The sequence below is a fragment of the Clupea harengus genome, unplaced genomic scaffold (genome assembly GCF_900700415.2).
Source record: "Clupea harengus unplaced genomic scaffold, Ch_v2.0.2, whole genome shotgun sequence".
NCBI lineage: Eukaryota > Metazoa > Chordata > Actinopteri > Clupeiformes > Clupeidae > Clupea > Clupea harengus.
The window spans coordinates 3826-25000 of NW_024880306.1; the positions used below are offsets into that span (position 1 = coordinate 3826).

General features: G+C 41.0%; 2 protein-coding genes and 2 non-coding genes across 4 annotated transcripts; 3 read left to right on the top strand and 1 right to left on the bottom strand.

Annotated features, from left to right (window-relative positions):
- Positions 1-4564: 4564 nt before the first annotated feature.
- Positions 4565-11170, top strand: dnajc5b (DnaJ (Hsp40) homolog, subfamily C, member 5 beta). Its single transcript, XM_042706521.1, has 4 exons — positions 4565-4675; positions 7429-7642; positions 8294-8468; positions 11084-11170. Exons 1-4 carry the CDS (start codon positions 4569-4571, stop codon positions 11167-11169), a joined length of 582 nt encoding a protein of 193 aa, XP_042562455.1. The 5' UTR covers positions 4565-4568; the 3' UTR covers position 11170.
- A 669-nt stretch (positions 11171-11839) lies between these two features.
- Positions 11840-11926, bottom strand: trnay-gua. Its single transcript is given in 2 exon segments — positions 11840-11875; positions 11890-11926. It is a non-coding gene; the product is annotated as a tRNA-Tyr (tRNA).
- Positions 11927-12536: 610 nt separating this feature from the next.
- Positions 12537-12609, top strand: trnaa-agc. Its single transcript has one exon. It is a non-coding gene; the product is annotated as a tRNA-Ala (tRNA).
- A 436-nt stretch (positions 12610-13045) lies between these two features.
- On the top strand, positions 13046-19358 carry trim55b (tripartite motif containing 55b). The gene is made up of 8 exons (XM_042706520.1): positions 13046-13355; positions 13623-13792; positions 16031-16211; positions 16554-16649; positions 17533-17766; positions 18164-18186; positions 18293-18417; positions 18674-19358. Exons 1-8 carry the CDS (start codon positions 13236-13238, stop codon positions 18808-18810), a joined length of 1086 nt encoding a protein of 361 aa, XP_042562454.1. The 5' UTR covers positions 13046-13235; the 3' UTR covers positions 18811-19358.
- The last annotated feature ends 1817 nt before the right edge of the window (positions 19359-21175 follow it).

Consider the following 21175-nt stretch of genomic DNA (forward strand, 5'->3'; position numbering starts at 1 on the left):
AGCTGAACAAGATGCAAATCAATTGAATTATATTTGTTTTTTCATTGTGGCACGTTCTCTTTGTGTCACAGAGTAAAAAGCAATGCCTGTTGGGCACTGTATTTCCACATGGCACGGTTTCTGTGTACTGCACATTGTAAAACAATACGTTGTGGTGATTCTTTCCCCTCATCCCAAAGTCGTGTTTGCATTTGAAGGAAGCACGAAATCTGCTCCATAAAATCCAAGGACACAGCACAGAATACCAATTACCTTGGGAAAGAGGAGTCCCAGGAAACAGCACAGAATACCAATTACCTTGGGAAAGAGGTAGATTGTATGTTTGTACGCTCTAATTTAACTCATTACAGAGGCATGGGTCTCTGTTGTTTCTAAGAGGAAGGGGTATGACCTACTTCTGGTGTCGTTTTATCTGAGTAGCCATTCCAGAGCAAGTGAAAACACATACCACAAACTGACCCTAATAGTCTTAGGCCCGTACGATAATTTGGACTAGAAGTAGATCATACAAACAGTATGGCTTCTTAAAGCAAACAACATAACAGGGTTGGAATTTTTTGATGTGCTGGTCAGATTCACCGTTATGAACTGGATTATGAAGAGAAAATCTGCATATCTAATCGGGGAATTACAAAGGAACATTTGGAAATGCAGGAGAACTTTTTCATTCAGTGTATGGCAATACGGTTCATATGAAATGCTGCCTCTATGTCTTCAAAATGATCTTTTCACCTTTTTTCAGTGACAAACAACCAGAGACAATCATGTTTTGTTCACTTTCACCTAACCAAAGCAAAGAAATCAAAATAAACTCGGCAACAAAGAAATTGCTAATTATTTGCATTTTATGAGATGCTCTTCCGAAAAATTAGGTTGTAAATTTGGCATGCCCCAGGAGTTTCTACAAGTTAACCACTGAACGTTAAATATGACAAAAGGAGCTGGCTGGTTAGTAGATAAGGGCCTAACCATGTGATTTGATATTTCATGTCTACTAACCCTTCATACCATCCCACACTGAATTAGTCACAGTTCATGAACTATTCACCCCAGCCGCAATCGCAATGGAAAAGATGTAAAAAAAAAAAATGCTTCCAAGACTAATCAAACAGTGGTCACAGAACGTGGTCTACAGTGCATTGTCTAAGTGAAGTTTGTCTATGATAGAGTCCCCACAACAACAGTCACCCTGGTGTAGCTGCATTTCAAATAAAAGCCTGTCATCTTTGTCTACCAAGTCTACCAAGTTGCTGACAGTTAGTTACAAATCTCTGGACTAAACAGCCCCTGGTGCTGCATGTCCAGACTCCAACAGTGGAGAAAAGAGTTGGCACATATAGTCTGGAAGTGTATTACCAGTGCTATAGCCTTTTTAAGACAGCTTGCAACTATCCCAGCCTTTCTCCTGCTACTGTGTTTAGAAGGGCAGTATGGGGACTGTATCACACAATACTGTTTTTTGACATGTTCCTATGTGCTTTTAACTGAGTATATATTTTTTTTTCATGAGCAACCTTTGGGACAATAGTGAACTGTGCCATGGCAACGGCCAGGCTGTGTGCCAGTAAAGGGCATAATCAGTGCCTCCCTCTCTCCCTCCCATAGCTTTGAATACAATTCAACAGTCAAGCCCCCTGCTGAGCTCTTCTATGTCTTTTCCAGGCAACCAAGCAAAATTGTGTCCTATCACTCAGCCAGGCCGGGTCTTTCCCCCCTAACCCAGGGAGACCAAATTCTTGGTATTTGCACAACACTGGTAGGGGTACAGGGTAGCTTTACATTGCCATGGTTCAGATTAAATTGGCCAGAACATTTGATAGCCTTGGGCACATGCCAACATTGTAGGGTTCCTTTTTTTTTTTTTTTTTGCTACATGTTGAATCCCCCAACAGGATCAGTATAACACTTGACTAAAATTATTATAATTATTATTATTATTATTATTATTATAGTAAGAATTTAATACTTTAATATTATACTTAATTTTGTTTGCATTAGGTTTATTGCTTAGTTTTTTCATTGCCTGGGTGATGTCTGCTGCACGTTATGTACTTTTGATATTATGCTATCCAATACGTTTCACTGAATTTCTAATATCAAATGAATGTATTCTTAAGAATGGTTGCTGACGACACCATAGCAGCTGACTGCATTATCATATAGTGTACTGTATGTGTATTCATATCCACACCTTTTCCTTCTGAGGGAATACTGTTAGGCACACTGCCACGTCCCCTGTGGGGACACCCCCTGCGTTTACTGACTGCGAGGAAACCATTTCATTAATGCCTTTGTTTTTGGCACTCTCCCCTCCCTTGACACACATGCTTAATAAGGGGGGGGGGGGGGGGGGGGGGGGGGGGGGGGGGTCAGATGGCACAGAGACTGGATATGACGGGGGCAGGTGAGTAGCGCACCTGCTAATTCCCCAGGAGAGTTGAAGTATCCAGTTACAAAGGCTCCCCCGAGAGCCACTGCCAAATGAGCAGGAACACACTCTTCCACCTTTACCTCAACAGTGACGTGTTAGGAATAGATGCTTTTATTGGGGCCCTATTAACAATCAGGGCTTTGGACAGTTGGCCTTTATCATTTTGTATGAGCCACTGTGTACTTAGTCATCATTAACACTAATTTATTTAATATTTATTATTCATATTTTATCTTTATTATGTTTGTAATAGTATGAGCTCCTGCAAGTTTGCTCAGAGGTTGAAGTTAGAGTCGAAAGGTAGTGACAGTTTGTCATTATTTAGCAAATAGATTGAGCCAAAACCTTCATTTAATTAATTAATTACCAAGTATACTCAGAAGTATTTGGCCATGCTAAATTAACAATGCAATCTGCTATTTATTGACTGGTGATATGAACAACTGGCTACATTAACTTTATGTTTTTTAGGGAAAGTATTTCAGTTAGAAGAAAACTGAAGAAAAGTGTCTTAGGAAAAGTGTCAAGCTGGTCAAGCACAATTCTCCTCTCCCACTCAGCAGTGACTCTCAATCCATCCGTAGATACACCTCCAATCCTGTACATTTGGCAGAAACCCTGCCCGGATGAAATTTGCTAAGAGCATCGGGATGAATTAAATTTACAGACTAGCAGCAAAAACCCACATAGCTGACAAGCATGCAAATAGAACAGGCCCTGCCTTTCTGTCTTCAGCCTCATATAGTTGCTTGTCAATAACTGCAATCATAGTACGAAAACCGACTCTTCCCTACATATGTGCATTTAACAGTGGTAATGAGTAAAAATGAAGGAACACCATTGACACATATTTCTCAACTACTCAGCTATTGTATTTCAACGCCATCTTGTGGCAAACCATACTATCTCAATACAAAGAGCAATACGTTTAAACTGATGACTGTTCAAACCAGAAGTGTACAGTACATAAATTACGGTAAAAATGTGTTTGCAATGATTTATTTAATCTTTGAGAAATCCAGTCGACAAAGTACCACAATACAAAATATACACATAATGAAATAAGCAAATGAAAAGGGTGGAGAGAATTACATGATAATGTACAATACTCATCTTCCTCTCCCCCACACATTTATTATACTTGTATACTCTAAATTACTATATTCTATTTTTTTATTCTCATCTGCTTGCATTTGATCATGTGGTCATCTTGTTAGTGCACATGTACTTTATTCTTACCACCACCAGATGGCGCTTCAGTTCCAGATCAAACCAAAAGTCTATGAAACTTCCCCAATTCTACTTCAAGCCCATGGTTTGCCTTGTGGGAGGTCAGCAAGATCTTCTGTCACTGAACACTCTCCGCATTTAGATATATACACAGCTAAACCCTCCAATGACAATCCATAGGTTAAGTTCAATAGAGGTTAATCTACCTCTGACGCCTACCATTCCAAAGCATTGTGTTGTGTCAGGCCTGAAGCTTGTCAGTGTTGAAACCCAATCAAGCCTGCGGGCAACCATGGTAGGATAGCCTTAGACACCTGAGCTCCAGGCCCATCCAATGTTTTATTCATCTCACTACTAGTCGACTAGCCCACAGAGGAGCAACACGACTCCATTGACCTGTCTGCTGTGCTTTGGTGAGGACTGAGTCTTGGGATCTCTTGTGTGGAGCAGGTAGGAGACTGTTGGTAATCTATGGGCTAACGATTAACACTCTGCCACTACATAGCAGTGTTGTTGTTATGTGACGCTGGTATGGAGTGCGTTTGAGATAGTTTGGCAGTATCTAAACTTGGTTGTTTCTTCCTTAATAAAATATTTAATGATTTGGTCTTCATTCAAACCGAAGGAATTATTTAAAAGAAGGTATGCTTTTCAGAATGACAGAAGGAATTGTTGGAGCTAATCCAGCAATTTAGTATAATAGGTTGCTGATCGACGTCAAAACAATATTTATTTGTCTTTTTTTTACGTGTGTATGAACACATACAATTGTACAAACAACACAACACAAAGTGACTTGACGATACTGCAACTTGTAGCTATTCATGAGCTTCATGATCATGCATAACAAATAATCCCCGATGTAATGAAATGATGGCTGTGTGAACACAGGTAATGGTCAAGGAAGATGAGTGAACAAAGGCAACGCGCCCTCTCCACTTCAGGGGAGGCTCTCTACCTGGTGCTGGCCCTGGACAAGAACAGCACACACGATGACATCAAGAAGTCCTACAGGTGAGATCAAAAGTTCACCTTTTCCTCACAGGACCTTCCAAACAGAGGTGGGAAGAGGACCAATGTAGCTCACCTATGAGCATTTCATGCCCTGAGTCCTGTGTTTGGTCATCTCTATAGTCATTGTAGGTCTCACTTTGTGTAACAGCAATTTAATACGCACCGCTGTGCATTTTTTTGCGTGTGGTTAGAAATAGAAGCGCACCACAAGAAACAATAAAAGGATCCGTTATAACAGGCTTTTATTGTTGCTGAAAAGTGGTATGAATATAATATGGCTTCCGTATAGCTGAAATATTCATAACACTCAGAACATGCCCCTGAGTCTTATGTGAATAAGGGTTAAAGAAGGCACGTGTGTGTGTGTGTGTGTGTGTGTGTGTGTGAGAGAGAGAGAGATTTGAAAGATGTTAGCTTGTGAACGAGACTAAAGGCATAAACCTATAGTAGTATAACTGCAGTCCTCTTTCTCTGAGTACAAAACAACTACATTTGCAATCTACTAACAAAACAATCTACAACAGAACCGCAGGCCGAATACTAACAAGGAGAGAGGCAATGAATGCCGATATACCTTCTTTCTGATATACAGACGTGACAATACGTAAGCGTATGAGGACTTTAGTTTACAGTGCAACAGTCATTTCTCATTCCACCCACAGGTGCTCACAGGTTTCTCCATCACAGGGTCTTTTTCTGATGATTAACTGATTCAGGCTCCATGTTGCCTTTTATTGTTTCAAAACCATTCCAGATCTGTAAGTACACAGTTGCCCCTGTCGAATGTACTTACTTTTACTTTACTTACTTTACTTATTTACTCCAAACATTTATTTACGAATGTTTGGAGATGTAAAAAAAAAAAAAAAGTGTAGTGTTAGTAGGAAATGAAAATATCCAATGTTTATCTGCAGCAAGTGCATGCAGCAAGTGCATCTCTTAAATGGTTAAAAGCAAACCAACTTTCAGGAAGCCATCTAAACTGTTTGGGTCTTAACAACCCTCATGTGTGTTAATGAATATGTAATCATAGCAGCTTTTTCAGAGGCTGTTGGATTAATTAAACATTAATGAGCATGCGTGCTTGGTGCATCATAAAATGTTGATGTGAAATTACGGCACAACTTAGCAAAAATAAAGAAATAAATGAACAAAGAGGCAAATGATGTTTAGCTGGAAATGTTTTTTAAATGCTTTCTTGAAAGTCGTGGGGCTTTAATAGGCGTTACCACTAAGGGCAGGGACCATAATTGCTCCTCACTTAGGTAAGCGGAAAGAGGTTCAAGTTTCAGTCAGACAACTCCTGCCCACAGCGGAGCTTGAAACTACCTAGCCCTAACCCTAACCCTAACTCCATGGTCTAAATCTAAAAGAACACATACTGCCTGACCTGCTGCCCCTGTCAGGCTTTAGAGAGGGAGAAAGGGCCCCTGTCTGGCTTTAGGGAGTTAGCTTCAGGCAGCTAGCATACGCTATTTTTGGTGCCAAGTAGTGCGTTTCCCATAGGTTGATGCGAATCATACACAAGTCTGGCCAATCAGCAAAGGGTTTTGGTTACTGTGGTAACCAGTCATGTGGCATTTGCAGCACAGGCGATTGGCTCGTCGTAGTTTTGGTGCCAAAACTGAGCACCATGAAGCAAGACGTCAGTGTTCATTTTCATGCTTCCTGGGCTGCAGTAGCTAGCATAGCATTGTGCATCGAAATGAATGGGAGTGGTAATCCATTACTATCTCCTGGTCTTTATAACACCTCCATGACCCAGCACTGGGCCCCCTGAGCCTGGCGCCCCCTGGGATCTCCCTGACCAAGACCTGCCCTTCACCTGCCTGTCTGCTTACCCTAAACTTACTACCTAAATTTCCCTCGGGATTAATAAAGTATCCATATATCTATCTATCTATCTATCTATCTTACCCTCCCCCACATACTGAGGCACTGGCTGACACTGAGTGTGATGGTGGAAGGTCAACAGATGGTCGTCCTTAGGTGTAAACCAATGACTGGAAAAAGCATGGAAAGCACGGCCTCCTGCCCTTCCGTTACATAGAAATAGAGCCAAAATCTCTCAAAATGAGAGGTGCCATGTGTCCAAATGGGAGGGAGAGTCTGCGTAGTAAACAGAATATCAGTCCGATCCGGCCATAAATGACCCCATATTTAATTAAATCTCCTCCATACTGTAGTTCCTTCTGGCTGCTTCACTTTTGAAATGATCTTACCATGTCCATGTTACCATGTTACCAAGTCCATGCTTTTTAGAGTCACTGGTGGTATAAAGGTGTCTGGTTGAAGGGAGACAGCTGTCCGAGGCCGCCCAGGGCCGATGCTATACTCGGGGTGCAAACATGCCCTCCTTTCCCACCCCGCAGCATATTAACAAACTATTTCACACTGACCATGTGTGTGAAAAAGGGAAAAAGACCTGTCTGTACAAGAGGCTATCTTGGTGCTTGAAGGAAATTGCTTTATTTTTTTGCAAAACTACTGACATTTAAGTCTGTAAGTAAAAATGGTCATACGGTCATAATGGTATTTGATCCAACTTCATTCACTGAGACATGTTAATATCTGTCATCTTTCCCCTGAAACGATTTTTTTTAACGTGATGTTTGATCAGTGTGGAAATGGGCTTTCTCACCATTCAGAAAAAGCATTACCTATGACGAAGCTTTTTTTTACCTCTATCCCGAGCCATGATGTTTCCAGTGTCTCTACATATAGAGACAACATAACTAATGTTCATGTTACAGGAAACTTGCCTTAAAATACCACCCTGACAAGAACCCAGACAACCCTGACGCCGCAGACAAGTTTAAGGAGCTGAACAATGCCCACACCGTCCTGTCAGATGTCACCAAGAGGAACATTTACGACAAATACGGATCCTTGGGTCTGTACGTCTCGCAGCAGTTCGGGGAGGAGAACGTCAACACGTACTTCATGCTCTCCAGCTGGTGGGCGAAGGTGAGGGTTTCCACAATGTGCCCTAGTAAGATGTAAGTGAGTGGGTTCAAATTTAAATTTAAACATCTACTTTAGTGACACCTCATGTAGTATGTAAAACACAGAAAAAAAACTAGGAGAACTGCAGAGTTTGGAACTAGGCCCCTTGGTGGACAGATTAAAATGACAACATTGATGGTCACGTGGTAGAACCCTGTGCTAACAGACCACACTGTGTTGTTTCACTGGGGAGAAACTTGCAAAGGTGTCTCGCGTCTATATGTACATTTCAGGTCAGGTCCATTCCTACTGCAGCCCTACATGTATTCCTACAATAAACTCACTGCTGGGATAACTACAATTTGGCCTCCACACACTAAGTCTCTACACTAACTAAAATATGGCAACGTGGCTGTAGGCCAAGAATAGGCCAACTCACCGGTGTCTTTTGAGTGGGTTTGCTCTGATACACACTGCCCACAGTAAACCCATACCAGACATGCCTGACATGTGTCTGTCCAAGAATTTCGGTTAATAAGAATTTCGGTTAATAATAATAATCATAATAAGACAAGCACAAATTATTATTATTATTGAGTTATCATTGTTGTTGTCATGGTTGTACCAGTTTGACATGTATGGGGGATGCCATGTTTGTCTTCGTACCCCCAGGGCCTGTTTGCGATCTGTGGCGTGCTGACCGGCTGCTACTTCTGCTGCTGCCTGTGCTGCTGTTTCAACTGCTGTTGTGGGAAGTGTAAGCCTCGCGTCCCCGGGGAGGAGGACGCAGAGAGTTACGTGTCGCCCGAGGACCTGGAGGAGCAGATTCGCACGGACATGGAAAGAGGTCAACAGCAGAGCCTACACACACACACAGAAATCTACAGATATATGTTGTGACAGCACATCTCAAGGCCGTACAAGACACACAGATAGTCTTATGTTCGTTTCATATGGAATTACACATTGCTTACAAAGGAAATGAGCAAATCACTAAGCCGCCGTCACTGCTCAAGTAGATATACTGTCAATGATGCTTGCTGTAGTCACCACCAATTGAATCATACCTCTGTTTGTATGACTCAGTGCTGATTACATTGGCTGACATTTTGCAGTAAGCCAATGAATATAAAGTGCGATTTAATTATAAGGAGAGAGCTCCTCAAGTGTTTGGAACTGCCAGGGGTTGGAAAGCGTTTTGGAGACTGTTCTCACATCCTGTGGCAGAGTGGACTTTGATTGCCATTTACTGTGATGCTATAACCTGAGGTCTTATAGGTGCACAGGGCTGACGGGTTTGATTGGCATTTACTGTGATGCTATAATCTGAGGTCTTATTGGTGCACAGGGCTGACATATAAGAGTGACTGTTTGGATGCTTAGACTGAACAACGTGGTACTGTAAGATCACAGTGATTAATACTTCATCACTGCTTCTGAGCTTTTTTGACACTGTTCTTTTTTTTACAACACATCTCTCACAGAAAGACACAAATCGCATTAGATTAGGCTGTTCACAACAGACAAAACAAATAGTGACAGCCGATAGTAAACGCTGCCATAAATATCCTCAGCAACTGGATGGAAAGTCTCTGCACAATTGCTAAATCAGTAATCACATTTCAGTCAACAGTCGGCTCTTGTACATTTATGTAAGATGTCAAAAGATATTTGTTGCGATGTTATTCAGGAAGGAAGTAATAAGAAAGGACCAAACCGGCTACACGCATGTGTTTGTAAGAAAAGGAAGGGCAAAGAAGAAAATCAACACTAGCTGTGCCATCCATGCACAAGACTGTAAAGGGGGGATGCACTATGACTAAGGACTCTCTATCTGACTGTCCCCTACTGCCGCTTTTACTGAGCAAAGTCATCAGACTTCTCTTCCAATATTGCGAGAGAAAAATTACACAAAATAAGATCTGTTCTTATTATTTTATTACACAAAATAAGTTCTTCTGTCAGATAATATTTGTATTTCATTTTTCATATTTCACATCATATTCTTCACAGTGGGAAAAACACAGCACTCGTGATCCTTTTAAATTCATGTTCAATTTGTCTTTGAATGCAAGCTCATAGTTTCATCAAGACAAACAGATGTAAATAAAGGAGTACAAGATGCACAAAGAAAACTACACAGTTAGGGTTAGCTATGATAATAATACAAAAAAATCCACACTGGAATTACAGTCCATATTGTGCTATGTGTATATGCATTTATCACATTCTTCAACTTGGCTGTGTGTAACATTCACACAGACATACAGCACAAATGAAGTTGGAAGTGGTTACAGTGAAGCTGCTAGAGGTGTTTTTAGTATCTGTTCATGAGAAGATATTTATTAGACCACAATTTACTGTAAGGTTATTGTTTAATGAAAGCATATGATTTGGTAAGTATTTTATGTTTTGTAAGTGAATCTTTAAAACTGAATGCATAATTTTGGGCCGTGCTTTTTTTTAGAATAGTATGTTAACAATTTTGAAGACATGACTTAAGAATGGATTAAAGAGAGCAAGGGAGAACTGTAATTACAAAGGATAATACATATGTTACTGATAATACAGACGGAAACGTTTAAAAAGAATTAATTAGTTGCTTTATTCATTACCATGATGTCTCTCGACACAAGTCTTTTGAAGCAAATAGGCCTACTTGATCTAAAAACAACTTTGATGTCAACATACACCGATTCTAAGCCTTCAGATCCAAAAGTATAGGCAAAATATACGCTTTCTTACTTTTAAGTGTGTCATTCATCAGCCTGTTAATGAAAAATAATTAGAAGCTTATCTCTTGAGCCAGATGTTTGGATAATACACATTTTAAATCTGCCACTTAGCAGTGGGAGGCTTTTCAAGTCGGTTGCAGTTTGCCACAAAACTAATAATTACTGCCTGTGAGTCAGTTCTCAAAGCAAGTTTTCCTACCAGTTATTTTAAGCAATCCCATGATAAGAGGAAACAACATGTTTTGTCTCCAACATTGAAAAAAAGATGGAATGAATAGGCAGAGCGTACAGGATTGCAGCATCTTTCAACTGCTTGCATTTGTTAACAACATTGTTTTGTTTTAAAATTAGAAATTGTGTGTTCACTGACCAGGCTACAGCCAATACTCCCTCAATTTACATTCCCACACTCCCTACACACTGTCATTTGCTGGCGAATAATTCTATGGATGAGGGGCATCGTCATAAGGTTAAAAGTACACCGCCTCCCTCGTCTGGACTGATGGAGGTGTCGCTCTGCACAGTTTGACTGCACTCACTCTGGTGGGGACAGCCAGCAGGACAACACCAACAGCAAATAGCTCACAACACACACTTCTCATCTACCCAGTGACGTGTCATTAGCAAACATGCTGCCATTATGCAGTTATTACAGGAGGATAATCATATTTCTCAGCCTTGTGACGCCAAGGCCCAAGCTTAACTAGGTTTTGTCTGTTTTTGCCAGATGGTGACACCCCCATCGTGCATCAGCCAACCAATGCCAGTGAGAAGACTCAGTTGATTGGTGATGGGCACAGGAGCTACACCTGAGAGGGAGGGAGGTGGCAGTCTGGAGTGAAGTCACAACAAATGGCCATTGCTCCTCACGATTTTCTTCTCACCGACTATGCAAGAGAGCTTGCCTGGAACCTTTGACTGATGTCTGTAAATACTGAATGAGTGATTGCTTGATGGTTTTCAATATAAGTTCTGTTGCTTTCTGTCATGTTAATTAAGGTAATTTGCTCATCACGATTGTATTCTCAATAATTAAAATGGGCCTGTTGAAAAAGATTGACAAGTGAAAACATTGCAAATCAATATTAATTTCAAGATATACGTTGAAAACTCTATATGTTCTGCTATTTTAATAAATTAAACAAGTTATCTGCTTTTTAGATTTGCTAAGCCTTAGTCAAAGTCAAAGTCAAAGTAGCTTTATTGTCAATTAAAGCTACTTTGACTTTGACTTTGACTAAGGCTTAGCAAATCTAAAAAGCAGATAACTTGTTTATTTTATTAAAATAGCAGAACATATAGAGTTTAAGCTAAGCTAAGGCATTCAAATATTCGCACTGATCTCCTTCCTTAAGATGTATACATGTCTGTTCCAGTCCACATACAGTCAACCTACTCTATATGTTCAAAAACTAAGGTTGTAGCCTACAATTTTCATCATGAAAGTGACTAAACTTCTTCTTGAAGAACGAAAAAGTTTCTCTCCTTCGAGCCGGATTTGAACCAGCGACCTAAGGATGTCAGTGTATACCGCTACAGTCCTCCGCTCTACCAACTGAGCTATCGAAGGGAGCTGAATGTGAATCAGGGGTTTCACAACTTCAAACCTCGAAGAATGCCCACTTCTCTGTGTTAAAGTCACATTAAAAGTTCCTTCAATTGTCTCTTAACGTTAACGTCAGTATAACTTTGACTTCTACAGATTATGGCGATTCATCTCTGCAGTACAATTCAACATGGTGCTGTAGCGATAGCGAACGCTGAAAACGGCAGCTTGGTAGCCCGCAATGTCTATTTTATCAAATGCAAAGTTAATTAAACAGTAAATATGCAAGATCCGAAGATCCTTCACCTTGGATATTCTTGAAAGTAAACACTAACTAGACTGGAAGTAGATTAGTAGAGGTTATTCATACACGTATGTGAGCTAGCTAGCGATAGCAATCCACACAAGCATGCATGCATTTTACTACTGTCCCAAGTTAACGTTGGCTAACATTTAGCTAGCATGTAGTGAACATTATCAAGGGTATCCCAGTGAATAACAAACCACGATAGTTTGTTCACCACCGAGAAAATGGCAAGTATCTATTCGATCTGCAAATTCAATAACTACCCCCAACAAAACTGCATAAACTGTTCATAGTTCAAAGCATGCGTGCATTCCTTACACGAAGCATGGGGAATTAGCTCAAATGGTAGAGCGCTCGCTTAGCATGCGAGAGGTAGCGGGATCGATGCCCGCATTCTCCAACGTACCTTTTCCGCCCAACACACCAAAACAGTTTTATCACAATTTAGCAATAATGGCACCCCAAACATGTTCAACACATCACACCACATTTGACAACATATGTTGGCACACGAGACGCATACAACACAAGATCATATCAGACTATACCACATTTCTGTATTTCATCTTAAATGGCAAAAATTCTTAATAACTCCGGAAGGTGCATGCAAACATTTAGCTAATTAAAGTATCTCTGCAAATTGTTGCAGTTAGGTCTACCTGTTTTGTTGTTGTTTTAGACTTCTAAATTAACCACTTTGTTTTTTGCAAGAGGGGTTAAGTTTGTGTGAGGATCAGTTTTACGACAATAAAAGTAAGACTGTTTTCCTGTGCCCAGTGGGTCGTCAGCTGTCGGCTATCTCCGACATTTTCATATATGGGCACGTAAACATAGCAACCTTTGACGTGTGAGTTTCTAAAAACAACCTGACAGCCGGGCAACAGCTAGCCAAAGACCCATGTGAAACTGCAAAAGGGAGTGTACTGGTCTGCGCCATGGTTTCTGTCTCTTAAGCAAACTTGTATTGGATTAATCAAGTAGGCTATAAGACGATCCATACGGAAAGTTATTTTTACGGTGAGGACAATGGATAGCCTGGCGAAGGAACTCATTTGTCCCATTTGTTTGGAGATGTTTTCAAAGCCAGTGGTAATTCTTCCATGTCAACACAACCTTTGCCGCAAATGTGCTAACGATGTGTTTCAGGTAAAGTAAAATTGACTTATCTGCACGTTTGGGTCAAAATTACACAACTCTATTTTAACAAAAACTGTCATGATGTGGGATACTTTAAATTGATTGTCAATGTCCGTTGATAACTTGACTGTGACGGGGCAAGAGGCCTGCTTCCTTTGCCCATTGGCGCAGATGATGCAGATGGTCGGGTTGCTATCATAAATCTTACATCTATAACTTACAAAATTCTTCTACAATTCCCTCATGCACCTGTCCTATGCATCCATGTGCGGAAAGGCATCCAACCCCTACCTACCCACTAGAAGCGGCTCGCTGACATCTGGAGGCCGTTTCAGATGCCCATCCTGCCGACATGAGGTTGTGTTGGACCGACATGGAGTCTATGGGCTGCAGAGGAACCTCCTGGTGGAAAACATCATTGACATGTACAAACAACAGTCGAGCAGGTAAAGCAGGTATATAAATGATTCACCAGGAACCTGTAGTGTGCTAACTAGTAGGCCATCATGAAAGGTGTAGCAACCAAGGTTACCCTGCTAAAATACAACAGACCGACATCAACTGCGTCGCTATGCAAGCTATGTAAGCTAACGTTAGCACTTAAAAGTTGATTAAGTAGCATTACAGCAGGGTGTTTCTAGTTAAGAACAGGTGTTACCTAACTATCTGCCATACTACCCAGATATGAGACATATAGAAAGGTTACTAGGTCACGGCTTCCACCTGTAATATAAGGACAGTGACCAGCAGTACATTTGCGCACCCACACTTAACCATGTTAGCTTGGAACACACGGACATTTCATATTTACTGTAGTGTTACTATACTAGTTTACATTACATTTACATTTAGTCATTTAGCAGACGCTTTTGTCCAAAGCGACGTACAAGGGAGAGAATATTCAAGCTACGAGCAATAGAACCTGGTGTAACAATAAATAAATACTACTTTACATTAGAAATATAACAAAATGAAATAAAAAGAAAGAAAGAGTGCAGAAGTGTAACTGCTGTAATTGCAAGTTACGCACTAGTCGAAGTGCCAGTTAGGACGGGAAGTGCTCTCTAAAGAGTTGGGTCTTCAAAAGCTTCTTGGACTTTTTCTTGAGAAAATGACCAAATACTGATATGACCAAACCGAATATGTACTGATGGATCAAATATGCACATCTAAGCAAGGTGCCATTCAACAAGTAGCCTATATTTGCAGTATATTTACATACAAATGTATTTACAGAAAGTATGACATGGTCCCACTTAACACACACATGTAGCCTAAAATGCAGTTACATCTGGGTCATTTGTCACCAAAATTATTTTTGGTGACAAAATTCTTAGAATTGTTATTGTTATTCTTATTATTCTGTGTTACACTAGTAACTATTTGTGAGCATCATTTAGCATAACTGTAGCATAACATTTCAGCTGTTCTGCTCATAATATAGAAGTGAATGAATGTGGATACGTTGAACAGCTATACGTTGTTATGTTACAAACATATTTCTATAGGAAGCCATTCTTTGCAACGCATTTTGATCCTAATTTTTCTGACAACATTCAACGGACAGAGGGGTAGTCGGATGAGAACTACTAGAATTGCTTTTCAGAGGAGCAAATTTAGTTTTTGCTCTAGTTGGACATAAAATAAGGAGATGTGGATTGTGCTCCAAACAGTACAAATCCCAATGGACCACTCTTTCCTCCGCTGCCTATTTTGCTGTCACTAAACAACACACTCAAGTCATTTCAGCTTGTTTATGAGTTGATCTTCCCATCAAATCCAAATCGGGCTGAATTTTTTCGTTTCTACAGCGCTGGTGTTCTTTTCCATCATGTGATGTCTAGTTGACAGGACAGGAGTTTCCGTAGCGACGGTGACCATGTGACCCCTGAGGACCTGTGTGAATCAGAGCAGTGTGTCTAGTCTAGGTTCTGCTTGGTGTTGCTCTCTGCCCGGCCCTGTCCTCCCCTCCCCTGCCATGCCCTCAGGTCACCATGACAACTCACCATGACCTGATCTTAGGTTGCTCACATCGATTTGCTTTTCCCCTAATCATTTGAGCAAACACACTACACTGGGGCTTAATAACTGAGCCAACCTGAGTGCTTTGGTGATGAATCTTACATATGGCTGAAATGAGTTTGCAGCATACTGTAATGTGTTTCAAACTCAGTATTCTTCATAAAAGTATTGATACAGGATTCTACTAGTGAGGTAGCTACAACACAAGGAAATGGCGGTTGAGGAGAAAACTAAATAGAAAAAATCAATAGATATGTAAAATCTTACCTATGAATTCTGTAGCACATTTCACATTAATATGATGTACAAAACGGATGTTGTCGTACTGACACTGAACTTGTACTTGTATGGTTGTTCAGTACCATTGTTTTTGACAGAAATACTTAAAAATGAAATAAAAATGCCATAGATCCCCACTTCATTTTCTAAACAGTTTACCTTTTAGGCCCGGGGCTCTGTAAAGCGTCTTGAGACATTTTTATTGTTTTGGTGCTATATAAATACATTTGAATTGAATTTAACTTTTTCTAATGTAGGTCAAGTACTAAAACAGAGCTAGAAGGCCAAACCACAAACACAGCTACAGTTTTGTTGAAATAAATAGATTGTAGGGGCACAGAGGGATATCATTTGTTGTTTTTTTCCCCCATCTTAACGCCCAGCCCCAGCCAACCTGCCCCGGAGGCGAAACCAGAGCAGCCCATGTGTGAGACTCACAAGGACGAGAAGATCAACATCTATTGCGTGACGTGTAGCACCCCCACCTGCTCCATGTGCAAGGTATTCGGGGACCACAAAGACTGCGAGGTAGCCCCTCTCAACAGCGTCTTCCAAAATCAGAAGGTACGTCTCAGGTACATCTCTGCGTAATTAATGAAAGATCATACAGCTTCTGTTTTGGAGTCTGGATGCCACTCAGATAAATTAGACAAATACCAGAGCAATAAACTCACTGATGTTTCATTAGCCATCATTAGAGTTATTTTTCAAGTTATTTCTGAAGATAATTGCCTCTCTAATGGATTTGTTAAGGTATGCTCTCATTTTAATGTGTGTGTTTGGGTGCGTGTCGGTGTATATTTGTGTGTGTCTGTGTGTGTGTGTATGTGTGTGTGTGTGTGTATACATGCGTGTCTACGGTATGTGTGCCCACACACACACACACCCACACACACACTCCCCCAGTCAGAGCTGACGGACAGGATAGCGATGATGGTGAGCAGCAATGAGAGGGTCCAGGGCGTCATCAGCCAACTGGAGGAGACCTGCAAGATTATAGAGGTGAGTCGTCCCAACAAGCAGCACAACCTCCCCCTCCCTCTACTCCCTCCCTTTCTCCTTCCCTTCCTCCAGTCACCCTCCACTTCCCCACTAAACAAAGGGGAACAATCAGGGTTCTTGATGGACAGTGGTGGTGATGTGTGTGGGCCGGTAGGGTACCACAGGACGCTGGATCGTTTCTGAGCCCCGTGGCCACAGTCCGCCGAGAGCCGGTGACTGACATGCACGTTGTGATTCAGAGACTTGAGTGCGCAAATGGGCACTTCGGATGACAAAGTGGAACTTCGGGCAAGGTTAATTGTGAGGGGGAGGGAGAGGGAGACAGACAATGAAGAACTCCCTTTCCACTCTAGAATTGGTGTGTATACCTGTGTTATAGACTTTTCTCAGTGTCAGTCCATGCTCTATTGATTTTTACATTAAGTTGTTGTGATGTACTCAGACATTGCGTGGCTTTTTAAGTCATAGAATACTCAGACATTGCGTGGCTTTTTAAGTCAAAGTAAAAATATTTCTGTGACATTGTATTAATCATAAGTGCAAAAACATGGTAAAAAGGAGCACAGAGCAGAACCCAGCTTTGAAGTCAGCAGGGCGAGAGAGATAAACAGACGGTAGGGAAGCAGAAAGAGGCAAACAGATTGTAAAAAAAGAGACTCGTGCCTTTTGTCATTCAGGGCTTGTTCAGAGGTCAGAATCAGAATTCAGAATCAGAATCAGAATTGTATTTATTGCCAAGTAGGTTTACACCTACCTGGAATTTGCTCTGGTGTATAGGTGCATACAGTGAACATAAAACATATAAACACAATAAGTACTACACATAAGAAAAAAAAGATAACAGTAACAGAAGGTAACAGTCTTTATAAACTGTGTGTCACAGGAGAACAGCAGGAGGCAGAAGTCCAAGGTGTGTGAGAAGTTTGACCAACTCTACGCCATCATGGAGGAGAGGAAGAGGGAGATGTGCCTGACAGTGTCGGCCGAGCAGGAGGAGAAGCTCAACTACATCCAAGGCCTGAAGCAGAAGTATACTGATCACCTGGAGACCATGGCGAAGGTCGTGGAGACAGGGATTCAGACAATGGAGGAGCCTGAAATGGCTGTGTTCTTGCAGGTAAGTTAGACCGTGGCCGCACACTCACAACTTACAAGGATTGATACTCTGGGGAACAAGTTAACTTTTTGATTAAAGAAAAAGGCTTTACCCTTCAGATTGTCTCCATAGAAGAACATTTTAACTCAGACCTCCCTCATCAAAGTCTTTTTCTAGACCTCCCTCTATCAGTTGTAGAGTGGGTGTTCAAACTGTGAAGATCACAAAAGCATAAATACTTTTTCTGAGTGGAAAGTTCTTTGTAGCTTTTAAAGTCAAAATCAGAGAATATTACTGATGTCTCATGATGTTTATTAGTAAAATAATGAATATAGTGTTATAGTGTTGTATACTATATTGTAATATACATTGTAATAGTTGTAAAAATCATTGCAATAACCATTGTACGTTTTTGCAGACTGCAAAACCTCTTCTGAAAAAGTAAGTGCTCCCTAGAGGTAAATATTGCACGCTTGCATAAAACACTATTCCAGTTCAGATTCCTTGGTGATTGCATGCATTAGTATTGTTGTTTACTCTCCGTCAGGATCACTGAGGGCTCCGACACGTCCCATCTGGAGAAAGTGGAGCGAGGTTATGAGAACATGGATCACTACACTGCCAGCTTTCTGAAAGAGAGAAAAGCACTGTGTGGCATCGACTTCATTGAAGGTAAGAAAAATCAAGTCAGGAAACTACATGTTTTGCATGTGTGTGTGTGTTCATTTTCTTTTGCTTCATACTTTTGTCTTTAACCAAGTTTAATTATTAATGTCCTTTTTGATGGTAATTGAAGGGACCTTGAAGTCTCTCTTCTCTCTCTTTCTCTCTCTCATTGTCTTTCTCCCATATTATCTTTACACCTCCTCTTTTTGACTCTCTCCATTAAATCAGATTATTTTGTTTTCTCTAACCTGTTCGTGTTTAGATGATGAAGAGGAGGAGGAGCAGGAGGAGGAAGAAGGTGCTGGAACAGAGGAGGAGCAAGCAGTGGGAGGAGCTTCAGATTCAGGAGCCACGCCCCTACCAGCCCAGAGCGCCATTAAAGCCACTGCGTCCTCCTAGCTAAAGTTAGGAAACACACACACACACACACACACACACACATAACACATAACACACATTCACACACAGACACACCTTAAATGTGTCATAAGCAACAATTCACGATATGTTAAAAAACTAAAAATGTTGTTGGTGCGGTTTTACAAACGATGAGAAGATATGGAGTATCATATGGAAAATGTATTTAACCAGAAATGTCATGAATGTTTTGAAAGGTGTTTTTCACCCTCTTTTGTATGTTGTTGGTAAATCTGAAGAGGTTCCTGATGTTAGTGATATCCTGTGATTTTTACCTGTTCTACTTGTTTTTTCTTATGGAAAAGACATACACATGCACACACACACTCAGTTTTCTTATAGAAAACACACACAAATGCACACACGAACACAAACAGCTAGCTCAGGTAAGAGATTGAACTACTGAGAATTGAATTTTTTCCAGCCCTTTCAGTCAATGACTACTCTCTGCACTGTGGACACAGGAGCTCCCAGAAGGCATGGAGCCCAGCGCTGGCTCATAGAATGATTAAAGCTATCTGTATTGCTCAGCATGCTAGTTTGTCTTTCATTTGACCTGACAACATTCACATACACAACGTGAGGGAATGTTCGACTTGCATACCAGGAATTTCAGCAAGTTGTCGTCAACTTCTCTCATCGTGCACTTAGGGTGTGCTGGCATGATGTTTTAATGAGGTTGGCACAGTGTCTGTCACAGAGCTATTTTTAGGGCACTGTTGCCTGAAATAGAGGGGTTTTTTTATTTCATAATTTTTTTTTATACCTCTCCACGTCGGTAGCTGTAGTTCACTTATACGCATGAACGCATTGGCTGCTTATTTTATATCAAGACATCAGTGGCAAGTCGCTGACACGTTTTATAATAGACACGGCATGTCACGCTTCCGTCTCACTCTTTAACCCACACCTGCGATTCATGTTGTAAATGATGCTGTTTCGACTGAATGTGACTTGTGCTGCGGAGAGACTGACAGCACTCAGCCATGTGTTCAGGAAAGAGTCCAGTTGATCTAACCAAATGTTCCTTTGCACGTTTGGATGGTTAAGCTGAAATAACGAGGGGTAGGAGACTGTTGTGTAATCTATACTTTCTGGCTCACTGGAGGGTGCTGGGGGAAGGAATTGGTCCTTCACACAGACTCGAATTGAACCTAAGGATGTCCGAAGATCCACCAATGCGGAAATCTCCTTTCAAATTTTTTTTTTTAACGGAGTTCTTGTCCAGTTACTGTGCGCAGTGCGTGAGGTGGTTTGATACCACAAAAGGATGTCATTCCACATTCTGGAGCTGATTCTGCTCAGTGTACTTGGGCCAGATGGAGGCCAAATTAGGGCCAGATCTGTGCTACAATCATGTGGAATGTCATGTGTGAGTGTAGTGTGACTCTGAATCCCTCTGACTTGGCCCCAGGAAAGGGGTTTGAGGGTTATCTGACACAATGGGTTCACATTTGGGTGCAGATCCATGGTGCCATGCCTCCAATCACCATGACATATGGTTCAGTGAAACCTTACCGTTTTGCCGCACACTTGAAAAACAGGGCTTCCTGTTGCCATGCCTAGCAGGACAGCAGCAGGTGTCACAGCTGTTTTCTTTACGGTGACCACTCAGTCTGTTTTTCTGTACGTCCACGTCAGGCACTGTTTTGGTAATGGTCTAGTCACAGGTTATATTTGTCTTTTTGACTTGAACTGGGTTCTAAAAATGGGGACAGCCAGGTTTTGCTTCCATGGGAGTGTTAGTGGTTCTGATAGCTGTTACCTGTTCAGTCCTCTGTATGTACACCTGATGTATTAGTGAATTATCTTTAAGAATCATGAAATGTTTTTACTATATACCTCTACCTGTGTACTATGGACTGTTTTTATTATATGTTTGGGTACAGAGATCGTTCTGATGTTAAACATGCATACATTTGAGTACAAAAGATTAAATTGTAGACTTGGTTAAAAGAGGCATCTTTAGTGTTGCGTGTTATTTGATTCGTAGAGATGGCTCGGAGATAATTAGTCTATTTCTCACTGTATCATGTAGTCCTTCACGCTGACTGTTTGTGGCTAAGGCTGATTATTCAGTTAATGGCGTTTACTTAGGCTGGTCTCTGGGCGCGCGGATAATCAAATCGTATTTGTCCAAATAAGACCGTGAAATGCCCCTGAAAAAGCTCGACAAAGAAGTGTAAAAATGGCTTTTCATTTTTTATTGAAAAATATAAATATAAGACATTCTCTTGCACAACAAAAATACTGGTTGCTCATCAGTTTATTAACAAACTTACACAATGTAATGTACAATGAAATAAAATATCAGATAAAATATAATTTTGAATAGTATACAGCCTTG